Source organism: Enhydra lutris, unplaced genomic scaffold, assembly GCF_002288905.1.
Source record: "Enhydra lutris kenyoni isolate GAN:26980312 unplaced genomic scaffold, ASM228890v2 scaffoldscaffold20, whole genome shotgun sequence".
Classification (NCBI taxonomy): Eukaryota; Metazoa; Chordata; class Mammalia; order Carnivora; family Mustelidae; genus Enhydra; species Enhydra lutris.
The window spans coordinates 18370336-18382753 of record NW_019154104.1 but is presented as its reverse complement, the minus strand read 5'-3'; the positions used below and the strand labels follow the sequence as shown (position 1 = coordinate 18382753).

The window sequence follows — 12418 nt, the reverse complement described above, 5'->3', positions numbered from 1 at the left end:
AGTTTAGTAATATCCATGTTAAGATGAGTTACAGCTAAGCTGTTTTGTAAATAGTCAATTTATATTTCTTAGTATCTGATTTCAAATGAAGTGAATATTACGCAGCTTGAATCAGATATTGAATGTCTAATAAGTCATAACTATGAATATGGACATATATGTGTCTGCTAATTTTGAGTGGTTATTCTTGTGACTTAATCTAAGATCAAGAGTAATAATAATCAATAATGTTCTGGTTTGAACTATTTTCTCCCATTTGAGAGAGATTAAGTAAGATCATTGTCTCTAATACCTTGTGTTAATCAAAATTTTCTTTAAAAAACCTTCCTTTTTCACATCTTTTCCCAGAGAGGGATAGGGAACAGCTAGTCAGTTCAAAAATATTTTTAAATTTCTGTTGTGATTTATCCGTTGACCCACGGATTGTTTATAAGTGTACTGGTTAATTTTCAGGTAATCGGCATTCTCTGCTTCCTGTAATTGTCTATTTCGCTTGTTTCCGTGGCGGTCAGAGAACACACCCTGAATAGCTTAAACAGTAGTAGACAACAACATAATAAATGACGATAATAGCTTCTGAGTGATTTGAGTTCAATTTGTCTGTGGTTATTGAATAGTTTGAGAGTGAGAGTAGGATATGATTTAACTTCACACATTTTAAAGATAAATACACAGTATAAAATTTCAAAGGTTCCCACCAAAAGAGTAAAAATATGGAAATTCTAAACCTTTTGGAAGAAGAATAATGAAATGAGAAGGAAGCTTAGAAAAAGCAGGAGAAATGAAACTGAAAAGATAGCAAACCAAGTCCCAATGTCAAGAATCAAATAAATGTAAATGGGTTGAACTTGTTAGAAGAGTGTAGGGTTGAATTTTTAAAAATCCAGATATGTGCTGTTTACCAGAGATAGATACACCTAAAGAAAAAAAGAAGGAGTGGTTGAAAATAAAAGGATAAAGAAAGAGGGCACCTGGATTAAGCCTCTGTCTTCGGCTCAGGTCATGATCTAAGGGTCCTGGGATCAAGCCCTGAATGGGGCTCTCTGCTCAGGGGGGAGCCTGCTTCCCCCCCACCACTCTGCCTGCTGCCCTGCCTACTTGTGATCTCTCTCCCTCTGTCTGTCAAATAAATAGATAAAATCTTAAAAAAAAAAAAATAGAAAAAGAAAAATGACTTGCTTTTTAAAAAAAGGATAAAGAAATGCCATGTAAATACCAACCAGAAGAAACATGGTATAGCTATATTAACATATGCTTAAATAGACTTTGAGATAGAAAATTTTTTTACAGGTACAGACAGTAATTACATAAAACAAAGGGTAAAGGTTTTTTAGTTCAGCAGAAAGATAAAGCAGTTCTAAGTTCGCCTAATAAAAATAACTTCCAAATATAATATTTGTTCCAAAACAAAGATTGATACAAGTACATGAGTACGTGTCTTAGTGGGAGATTTCTACATACTCCTGTCAAGTACTGATAGACTAAACAGATTGTTTTAAATCAGCAAAGATAAAGAGGATTTAAACAAGTTGATCAGCTTTATCAGTTGATCATACATAGAACTGTGGATCCAATAATTAGAGAAAACACCTTTGTAAGCACTCATAATATATTCATAAAACCAGTCATGCTACATCATTTAAGACAAATATCACAGAATTGGTATCATACAGGCACATTCTCTGTCACACTGCAGTTAAATTGAATGGCAATAACAAGTTATAGTGCATAACAAATCCTCATGAATTTCCGGATTAAAAAGAGTCAAACACTGGGTGTTGTATGGAGGTTTGAATCACTATTTTTATATCTGAAACTATCATTACAATGTATATTAACTAACTGGAATTTAAATTAAAACCTGAAAAAAAAACAAAAAGCGTCAAGGAAGAAATCATAATGGAAATAAATGTAAAAGTATTAGAACTGAATGATAATGAGAAAACTGTGCGTCTGAGTTTATGGAGCACAATGAAAGGCATTATGAGGAGGGAAATTGACTGCCTTAAAAACTTTATTTGCAACTAAAAGAGGCTGAAGATTAATTTCTAAGTATTTAATTTCAGACATTATAAAAGCAAAACATCATAAATCTAAATAAAGAAAAAAATAGTAAAGTTAGGGCAAAAAAAATCAGAGAATTCAGAAATAAAGTACACAAGAGAATATCAAAGCCGGGAGTTCTTTGAAAACCCTAATAAGAATGACAAACCTCTGGTGAGACTGATCAAGAAAAGAGAGCAGACCTGGAGAAATAGTACAAGGGATGGAAAAGCTATAGAACATGCAAATATTGTGTAGGTGACAAAAGAATTCTTAACTGTTTTATTCCAATAAAACTGAAAACTTATAAAACGGACAAATAGAAAAGTATAACTTACATAAAATTGACTCAAGAATATGAAAGCCAAGAAACTGAATGTGTTGTTAATACAGCACTCTTTATGCTCACTAAATGAGGTGTTTTAGTAAGAAGTGAAATCCAGGGGTGTCTGGGTGGCTCAGTTGGTTAAGCATCTGCCTTTGGCTCAGGTCATGATCCCTGGGTCCTGGGATCGAGCCCTGCAGTGGGCACCCTGCTCAGTGGGAATCTGCTTCTCTCTTTCTCCCTCTGCTGCTCCCCCTGCTTGCGTTCTCTCTCTCTGTGTCAAGTAAATAAATAAAATCTTAAAAAAAAAAAAAAAAAAGATGAAAGCCTCAACAGTCCTGTAAATATTAAGATAATTGAAACAGTAGTTAAAAATCTCACAGAATTTGAGGCGCAGATAATTTTATAAGAAAGTTCTAACAGTCTTTCAAGGGGCAGATAATTCCAATCTTAAACTCTTCTTGAAAATGGGAAGAGAAACAATATTCATCTCTTTTTGAATGCCTAGTTTTATCTTAATAACAAAACCAGTTGAGTATAGTATTAGGGAAATTACAGACCAGCTACATTTATGCACAGAAATGCAAAAATTCTAATCAAACTATAAGCCAGCCAAATCTAGCAACATATGAAAGAGGACACCGTAAACAAGTTTATCCAAGGAACACAGGAGGGGCTTAACATTAGAAAATGTATAACTGACATTTGTTGTCACATAAGCAAACTAAAGGAGAAGAACCATATTCATCTTAGTAGATGCAGAAAAGAATTTGATAAAATTCCACACTCATTCATGATAAAGCTCTCCGCATACTAGGAAGAGAAGGAAGCCCTCTTGAGCTGAAAAAAGCTATCTGCCAAAATCCTACAAGAGGTATCAGTGTACGTGGGGAAATGTTAAAAGAATTCTTTTTAACATTAAGAGCCATAAAAAGATGCCCACTAATATTGCTTCTATTTAATGTTTTACCAGAACCAGCATAGTAAGACCAAAGAAATTAAAAGCATAAGGATCAAAAAAGAGGAAATAAAATTTGCTTATTTGCAGAAAATACATTATCTGTATAGAAAACTGAAAGCAATCTACAGAGACATTTTAGAAATAATTATCTTAGCAGTATAGATGGCCACGAGATCAATATTAAAAATCAGTAGCTTTTTCTGTATATTAGCAAAAAAGAGTTAGAAAGCAATTTTTTTGTAGTGTGGTTAAATTTATATAAAATTTACCATTTTAACTACTTTTAAGTTTTTTTATATTTCTTTCAAGTCTACTTAATTTCTTTTTTGTTATGTTTATAAGTTTACAGTTCAGTGGCATTAAGTACATTACATTGTTGTGTAAGAGTCACCACCAAGGAAACAATAAATTTAGGAATATAATTTAGGGATAAATTTGGGAAAGGAAGGAAATTTTATAAGGCTTTTTGAGGGACATTAGAGAAAACCTAAATAAAATATATTAAATAGCCTAATGTGCATGGATGGAAAGAGACAGTGTCCTAAATGTTTCAGTTCTCATCAGATTGATCCCTAGGTTCAATACAATTCCAACCAGAACCTCAACAGGTCTGTTGTTATAGTTGACAAGCCCATTCTAAATGTCCAGTAGTGAGAACCTATGAAAGAACAAAATAAGGTGGAGGAACACCTTATTATGACTTATATGAAGATATAATAACTAATGGGCCTCCTGGGTGGCTCATATGGTTAAGCGTCTGCCTTCAGCTCAGGTCACAACCTCCAGGTCCTACGATGGAGCCCCACATCTGGCTCCCAGCTCAGCAGGGAGTCTGCTTCTCCCTCTCCCTATGCCTCTCCCCCTGCTTGAGGTCTCTCTCTCTCTCTCTCTGTCTCTGTATCTCTTTCAAATGAATAAATGAAAAAAAATAACTAAAAAGAAAGATATAACTAAGAGAGTGTAGTTATAGACAAATGGACTAATAGAAAAGAGCAGGAAGTTAGAGACACACAGATACATATCCTGTGTTTGATACATATCCAAGATGGCATTGTGTATAGTGGAAAAGGAGGGATTTCTCAATGCATGGTACTGGGATGATTAGTTAATAACACAGAGGAAAAAAATGAAATCAGGTCACTGACTTACACTATGTATAAAATTAATTTCAGATGCAAAACTTAAAACTTCTGTAATAAAATAGGAGCACCTGGTTGGCTCAGTCGGTTAAGCATCTGACTCTTGATTTAGGCTCAGGTCATGTTCTCAGGGTCATGAGATTGAGCCCTATATCAGGCTCTGAGTTCAGCAGGGAGTCTCTGGGAGATTCTCTCCCTACCCCACTCCCCGAACTTGGGCGCATGCGTACATGCATGCACTCACTCTCCTTCTCTCTAAAATAAATAAATCTTTAATAAAATCTTCTAGGATAAAGTAAGATTATCTTTAAGATTACAGGGTATGGAGCAAGTGAAAACATAAGCAAAACTTCCATAAATCAGTAAGAAAAAGATAACCCAATAGAAAAATGATCAGTGGTATCAGAAAAGAGATAACACACACTTAGCATCATGGTCAATCTGTGAATGTAAATGGAGACTACGAGGAGATTTTTACCCCCTTAGAAGTGGGAAGAATTAAGATACTTGACAACACTAAGTGTTAGAGGGATCGTGGATGAGCAGGAACTCTCATATTTTGCTTATGGGAGTGTAAAAAAATGCCACTTTGGTGTTATCACATAAATTTAAAGATTTATGTATTCTGTGATTCAACAATCCCATTCTTCGGCATACATACAAGAGACGTTCTTTCACACATTCACCAAGAGATGTATTCAAGAGTGTTCACCGCTGCACTGTTCATAATAGCAATAAGCTTGAAGTAACCAACACACCCACTGTGGGGGAAGAGAAGAATAAGTGGTAGTGTACTTGCAAAATGGAACACCAAGCCCCAGGTAAATTAATGCATTTTAAGCTATGCTTAGCAAGGATGAATCTTGAAAGTATGGTATTGAATGACAAGAGCGTATCTCAGGAAACTGCTACAATAAGATACTGCTTTTGTAGAGCTTAACACCGAGCAGAATTACCTAGTATTTTGTTTATGCATACACACACACATGCACACAAATACATTACTGAAGGTATTTTTTAAAAGGAAGGGAATGAATGATAGACGATAAGGGATGTCTCAAGAGAATCATACAGTTGATGTATATTCAATGGTAATAATGGTTTTTGAGTTGGGTAGTAAGTTCACGGGTTCATTATAGTATTCTCTATAATTTACACATCTGTTACGAAATTTTCTATGTATCACACAATAAAGTAAACATGAAACAGTTAACAGATTTTTATAAAGCAGTGTCACCAAATTGTATATACCAATGATCACAGTTATATAAGCATTAAACCAGAAAGAAAACATGTTACAGTGTTTTCTAGGTTAAATTTTTTTTTTCCAGTGAGATGTGTGACTTTCATCATAGAAAAAATATGAACCTTGATTTTATATTAAATAATTTCTTCTTGCCAGAATTTCAGTGCTCAAAAATAATAGAACTCTGATACTGTAGTTGGAAGAAGAGCATTTAAGTCTGAAAGGAAAATGAGTCATTTCATCAATAACAGATTATTGCTGCTTTTCTAATTACACTGTTTTGCTTTCATCTGTTGTCCCTTTTGAGCTTGGTAAGAAGGTGGGTTATTTGACCGTGGATGACATAGACGACTGACAAGTAAAGTCCCATTACAAGAAATATTAAGAATTATACTGAGTTTTAAAACTACACTTTTTTTATTCATCAAAATTAGTGAATTCTAGGAGTGGTTGTTTCCCGCTGCATATGATGAAATTTGGTGTGCGTGAAGCTTTCCTGGTAAACGAAAACATGTTGATAAATGCTTGCGACAAGTTGTCAGAGATCCCAGGGCTTCCGTAAAGTATCTGTTGGCTGAGATTTCTCTGTCCTCACCCTAAGTTTTTCAGGGCTTATTTCCTAAGAGGGTAAAAACTTTTCTCTCTCTCTTTTTTTTTTTTTTTTTTTTTTTAGCAGGCTCATGCCATCCAAACAAGCCGCACTCGGGAATGGCTAAAACACAAAGAGAGGGAGAAGATGGGTCTCTGTACAGCAGACGGTATAACCCAAGCATGGTCACGGCCGAGCTGCAGCGGCTGGCTGAGAAGCAGGCAGCCCGCCAGTATTCCCCGTCCACCCACATCAGCCTCCTCACCCAGCAGGTACGGACGGTTGGGGAGCCAAAGAGCTCTTTGGTTCCAAGGATCGCATTAAGGACAGGGGCCTCTGTCTTTCCCTGCCTTTGCTCATTTCCTGTATGCTGATGCTTGTTGAAGGAGTATTAGTTGGGGTGAGCTAAAGAAAGAGTGTTCCTCTTCATCTTTAAAGAAAATGAGCTTCTGTTACAGGTACTCCAAAGTTAAGTCTGCTCCTAACTCTGATGTACTCATTTCATGGATAAACTGACTTGAATGTTCAGCTGTCAAAGAGACTTTTAAAGGATCTTTAAAAATAACCTCTCTCTTTGGTAAAATTTTCCAGTGAATTCTCATTTTAGAAATCTTTTTACCAGAATGCCATAACATTACCTTTTCCTTTTTTTTTTTTTTTTTTTTTTTTTTAAACTATACCACCTTTCATCTCTTGCTCTCAGGATGTTTTATGGCTACTGACTGGTAAACTATTTCAGTACACCTTTAGTCAACACATGTCATTCTCCCCATTTTACAGATGGGGGAAACTGAGGCTGAAAGAAGTGATACAATCAGGGTCATTCGGGAAGCTGGATGGATGGAAATAGATACCACATTGTTGACCTTAAGTATAGACACAATAACAAGCCTACAACACAATGAAGTTAGATGAAACTTCTACAAGAACTTTGGGATTGTTTTTGCCCTCCTTGCTGATCGTCCTCATGGCATTTAACCAGAAGTCGAAGCCATATCTTCTCCCTTTCCTTAATGCAAAATGGCATCAAAGTCCCCCTAAGAAATTACTATAATTTAACTCCACAGTTACATTTTGCTATCTCTCTGCCGCAGAGTCTTAATTAGTGGCAACTCTGTAATGGTGATCAAGTCTAGGAGAAAGCGAAGCTGAAAATGACTACGAGCACATGTTAAAAGTAGGCAACACACTGCTCCCTGGTGGTGCCCTGCTTCTCAATTTGAAATTTAGAACCAAAATTAAAGGTAAGCTTAAGCTTTACTTCAGCCTCATCCCAGTGTGTGAGGCTGTAATGAATATTCTTTTTCAAATCCCTGATCATTTGAAGGGAGTAGATGAGGAGGACTGATTTGAAATAGGAAGCAAAGAATCTTACGAGAGCAGTTTTGAGACTTGAGCGGGTGGGCGAGGTAGATTTTACAGATAGAGTGATAGGAGGAAGGTACTAGAATGTTATGACGATGGTAGAAGAAGAAGGAATTTTGGAAATGTGAAGTGGGTGTGAGGAAGGGAGAGGGCCAGTGGTCGGCTACCCGTTTTTCGCTGGGTCACTGACAAGAGTCTATGTTTCCAGTTTATAAATGAGCAGCTAGAAGCACCAAGACATATTAGGAAATTTTCTTTGCAGTCATAGTAAAAAACATAGCCAATATTAGTGTTTACATATTTTCAGCTTCTGTCATTTGGTAAAAGCTGCAAAGCTTGCAAAATGACAAGATTCTGATCCTCTGGGACACCAGGGAGATTGTATTCTAATTCAAAGTCATTTCCTTCAGTCCATCTTTCTTGTGGAAGGAGAGCTTCAGAGCCAGAGAATTAGAAGTCCATCAGACTCCTGTACGTAGGAATCTGAACTTACCATTAGATGTCAGTCTTAACTTTTAGAGTCTGGTAAGAGGGTGGTTGGTGCTCCGGACAGTACTGAGGGAGGGGCTGGAGCCTGGAATAAGCAGGGTTGGGTGGGGGAAAGTGAGCTAGACCAGCCATCTGCAGATCTGTCTTCCACCACCACGGACCAGCTGTGTGATCTCGGACAGTTCACTCAACTTCCAACCTAAGGGTCTTCTCTTGTTGTTGGAGTAAATACATTAGGCTCCTGAGGATACTATGCAAAAACTACTTTGTAAAGTCTAAAGATCAGATATTTGGAAAATATTGGTATTTCTGCCGTAAAAGGCTTTCAATAATAAGTTATTTCTAATTTGATTCAAAAAAGTAGTTTTTAGATAAAATATAGTGTTACCCAAATGAACTTGGTTATTGAAAAGCTCAATTACATGTTTTCTGGGTCCTTCCCCTCAGAGCAAGTAATTCCTTAATTTGGAATTTGGAAAATTCTTTTATCCTTCTTCTAGCAAATAATAACCTGTTATAATGGCTTCATAGGGGCTCTGGCCCATGTGTTTACTAGTGTGGGTGCAGACCCAAAGTGGGGGCTGCTCTGCCTTCTCTCTCAGCTTGGGCCGTGAAACCTTCATGGCAGATTCATCAGAAGCAGCTTTGTGTTCAGTAATTACTTCGAATGCGTTTTTACTTCCTCATACCTGTGAGTATTTCCTTATTTCCAATTCCTATTTCAAGTTTGTGTTTTCTTTCCTTCCTCCTTCCTCCTTTCCTATCCCTTTTTCCCTTCCTTCCTTCCTTTCAAATCCAATTGGGTTAATGTTTTCTTCCCCTGCTTCCCTTTTTTTGATAAGATCATTCTGGTTAAATTTATTCATTCTATTGTTTTAATGTTTTCTAATTGGTTGTTTTGTTTTGTCTTTACTAATTCCCTTCCTTCTGCTTTTGCTAGCTTTTGTTTTCTCCCAGTCTCTTAAGTGGGATACTTACTTTCATTCACTCCCTTTTAAATACAAAGCTATGAATTTTCCTCCGAGTATCACTTCCATCATATCCCATAAACTCTGATGTATCTTTACATTGCTTTTCTGGGTAAGGTGTTATGAAACCTACCACTACATAAGGAACACAGATTTTTAATTACTTGTGTTTTGGAAGATGAGTATAAAAAATTGAAATCCTTGGGTCCGTTTTTGAAAAATCATTTTCTTTTGTCTATAATTTCAGCTGCTTACCCCATTAAACCTTTTAGTGGCATTGTTCATAAAACTTTTAATTCAAGTGTGGTTTTTTAATTTATTCATTCAAAAACATTTTATTAAGCTCTTAGGAATGTTCCAAGCTTTGGTACTAAGCCATGGGGATGATATAAGACATAGTCCTTGGCATGAAATAACTCACAATCTGGTAAGGGTGACAGCCACATAAACACATCAGAGTGCTAGCATGGAATATGCACGAAAGAGATATTTCTAGGGACTAGCAGAAGTATCAAAGGGCGTACTACCTATCCCAGCCTGTGTATGGGAGTGAGAAGGCCAGAGTAGCCTTCTTGGAAGAGATTATATCAAAACTGAATCTTGAAGGTAGGCAAGTGGGTGGCAGGAGAAGGGTGAGGGCAGGTTCCAGAATAAAAGCTAGCCTGTATATGTATAGAGAAACAATAGGCTGATCAGTGGAGGGTAGGGAGTCAGCAGAGAGCAGCTAGGATGGAAGCTGGAAGAGAAGACAAAAACTGATTTAGGGAAAGCTTTCTCTGTGAAGGAACTCATCTTCATCTCATAGATGACGGGGCTGGAGAAAGGGGTCCCAGAGACACTGTTGGCTTTGCCTTTTAGCTTGATCACTCAGGTTGCTGGAGAGGAGGGTGGGTTGGAGGGTGAGGCAACGTCACCACATTTCCTTCCTGCTCACTGGCGAAGGTGCTGAGGAACAGTGAGCTAGCCAGAAGTAAAGAAGCAAACTACCCTGACAGCCCCAAAATTTTATAATAAAACTTGGAGGTACCCAGAATTTACATGAGAGGCTAAATTGTTATGGATTTGCGTGGCCAAGAACAGAGCCTTATTTAGCTTGTGATTACTTTCACTACTTCTGTTACGATGTAACTTTATAGTCTGCAGCACAGGCGAACATCAAACGTTCCTTGCCCCACGAAGTAGCCACAACAGCCACTTCAGAAATGTTTGTGCCGGCATGCGTGCGCCTGAAATAATGCTCGGAAGACATATGTGTTCTTAGTGGAGGTTACTCAGCAAGTACCCTACAGACCCGAGCAGAGAGCAGGCCAAATTTAGTTCTTCCCCTTGGCACATGAGAGGCGGGCTGTCCTTTGGGGCTGGGGTTCTTGGGAAGTGAGTGTGTCCATCTCTGAAAGCAGGGTGTTCTAGAAGCACCTTTCTCCCGTGGTAGGGAGCGCTGTGGTCGCTGACAGGAGTAGAGCTTCGGTCTCCCTATCTGTGCCTCACTCAGTGCTGGGAGAGGTGTGCGCTCCCACTGCCGCACTCTGCCCGGACGGCGCCCTTTGTGGTCACTGCCGTGAGTGAGCGGAAGAATGTGGCGAAGGAGCCCAGCTCTGTGGTGAGGAGTGGGAGGCAGCCACTCGGAGGGAGCACCGGCCCTCGCTGTGCGGGCGAGTGTGAGGTTTCAGGACCCGGCTATCATTAGGAGCAGCTCCAGCTCTTCCAGCCTGGGAGTTTAATCAAAGGAATAACAGCAGACCACCCAGGCGAGGGCTCCAAGGCGAACAAATGTGCTGCGTCAGTCTCTGTTCCTCAGCCAGCCAGTGCCCGGGATGTGGCCAGGCCTCCTGGAAATGTGCTGACAGATACATAAGAGGGAGGACACTTTCTGCTTCTCACATTTTTCATGTAGATGGAGAGTGGGAAAGAAAACCATTCAATTTCTCTCATTTTTTGCTCCTCGCCGTGGTACTTTTCTAGAGCAGTTCTAGAGGAGGGTATATGCTGAGGTGGAGAATGTTTGGTTTCCACCAGCTACTCATTTCTCTCACGCATTCATGTATGAAGGAATTTCTCAATCATTTTTTCTGCTTCCGAAGCTGCCAAGGTGGACCTTGAGTGAATCTTACTTTCAGAATTTCCAATTTGAAGGTGAAATTGGCAGAGAGGGAGCTGAATTTCCGAAATGATGATGAATGTTCTCCAGACCTGAGGCAGATGGCCCCCAGTTTATCACAGGCTTGGGTGTTTGGGAACGCTCCTCCTGCCTCTTCAGCATGCCTGGACGCATTTGAGCTGCTGTATGTTTATGTTCTGATTTGGTGGTAGTTTTCCAAGTCTAGCTCCTTTGGTCCTATGTTCTTTCCGGGTAGAAATAGTGACATTTCTTTATATCATATATATTACTTTTTCCCATTTCTAGAAACAGAAAAGAATAAATGGAAAAAACAGGAGCTCTTGAGTCAATGAGACCTTGGAGAAGTTACTTAACCTCCTTGTGCCTTGATTTCCTTCTCTGTAAAATGGGGTAATTTTAATATCGAGACTAATTCTCCTGGATCCCTGGATCAGCTGGAGTGATCCTGTCTAATTCGCTAGCTCTTCTCTCTCTCTCCAGGCTTTCAGCCCGCAGTGTTCCTTAGTTCCTTAGCCTTATTCTAAAATAAAATAAATCCTTATTCTAAAATAACCTTTCTTTCACCCTGCCACCCCTTCAAGTTCTTGTCTTCCCTATACCGCCAAATGTTAAAGTAGCATGCCCTTGGTGCCCCAGTGTCCCTGACCGTGTCCCCTCCACAGTTACCCTTGCAGTCTGGCCTTATTATCTCTTACCATATTGTCCAGCTCTCCCTCAGAGTTTGCCAGTGACCTCGGAATTGCCAACTTCGGTCACCTGTTTTTAATCCTCCTCCTGCCTCAGTATTCGGCCCTATTATTAACCACCTCCTACCTGAAAACTTTTCTTAGCTTCTCCAGCCCTTTAGCGGTTCCCCTGGGAGCTCATCGTCCTCTTACCCCTGAAGGCTAGATTCCATTTGCAACATTTTTTAAAAGCCACTGACATAGAGACCTCAAATGTGTAAAACCGGCAGTGGTAGGCTCCCCCAGTTAAAGACAGTGGGATGATGCCTGGACATCTGCTTCTTCCCGTTCTTTGGAGCTCTCCTCCAGCATACCTCTGAAGTCAGGGCACAACACAGTGGTTTTTTTCAACACACAGTTTCCCCTTGGGTACATGTTCTCCTCCCATAGCTCCATCTGGCACTGTTCTGTGGATTTCTTCCATGCAGGCATCTTTAGTGTGAACCTCT

General features: G+C 39.0%; 1 protein-coding gene across 2 annotated transcripts in view; it reads left to right on the top strand.

The window, feature by feature from the left end:
- Positions 1-12418, top strand: part of LOC111148532 (tubulin tyrosine ligase like 5) — a 250286-nt gene that overhangs the window by 116559 nt on the left and 121309 nt on the right. For both annotated transcript variants that reach the window (XM_022505162.1, XM_022505163.1), the window contains one exon: positions 6391-6575. In XM_022505162.1, coding sequence (XP_022360870.1) covers positions 6391-6575 — 185 coding nt within the window. The remainder of the gene's footprint in view (positions 1-6390; positions 6576-12418) is intronic.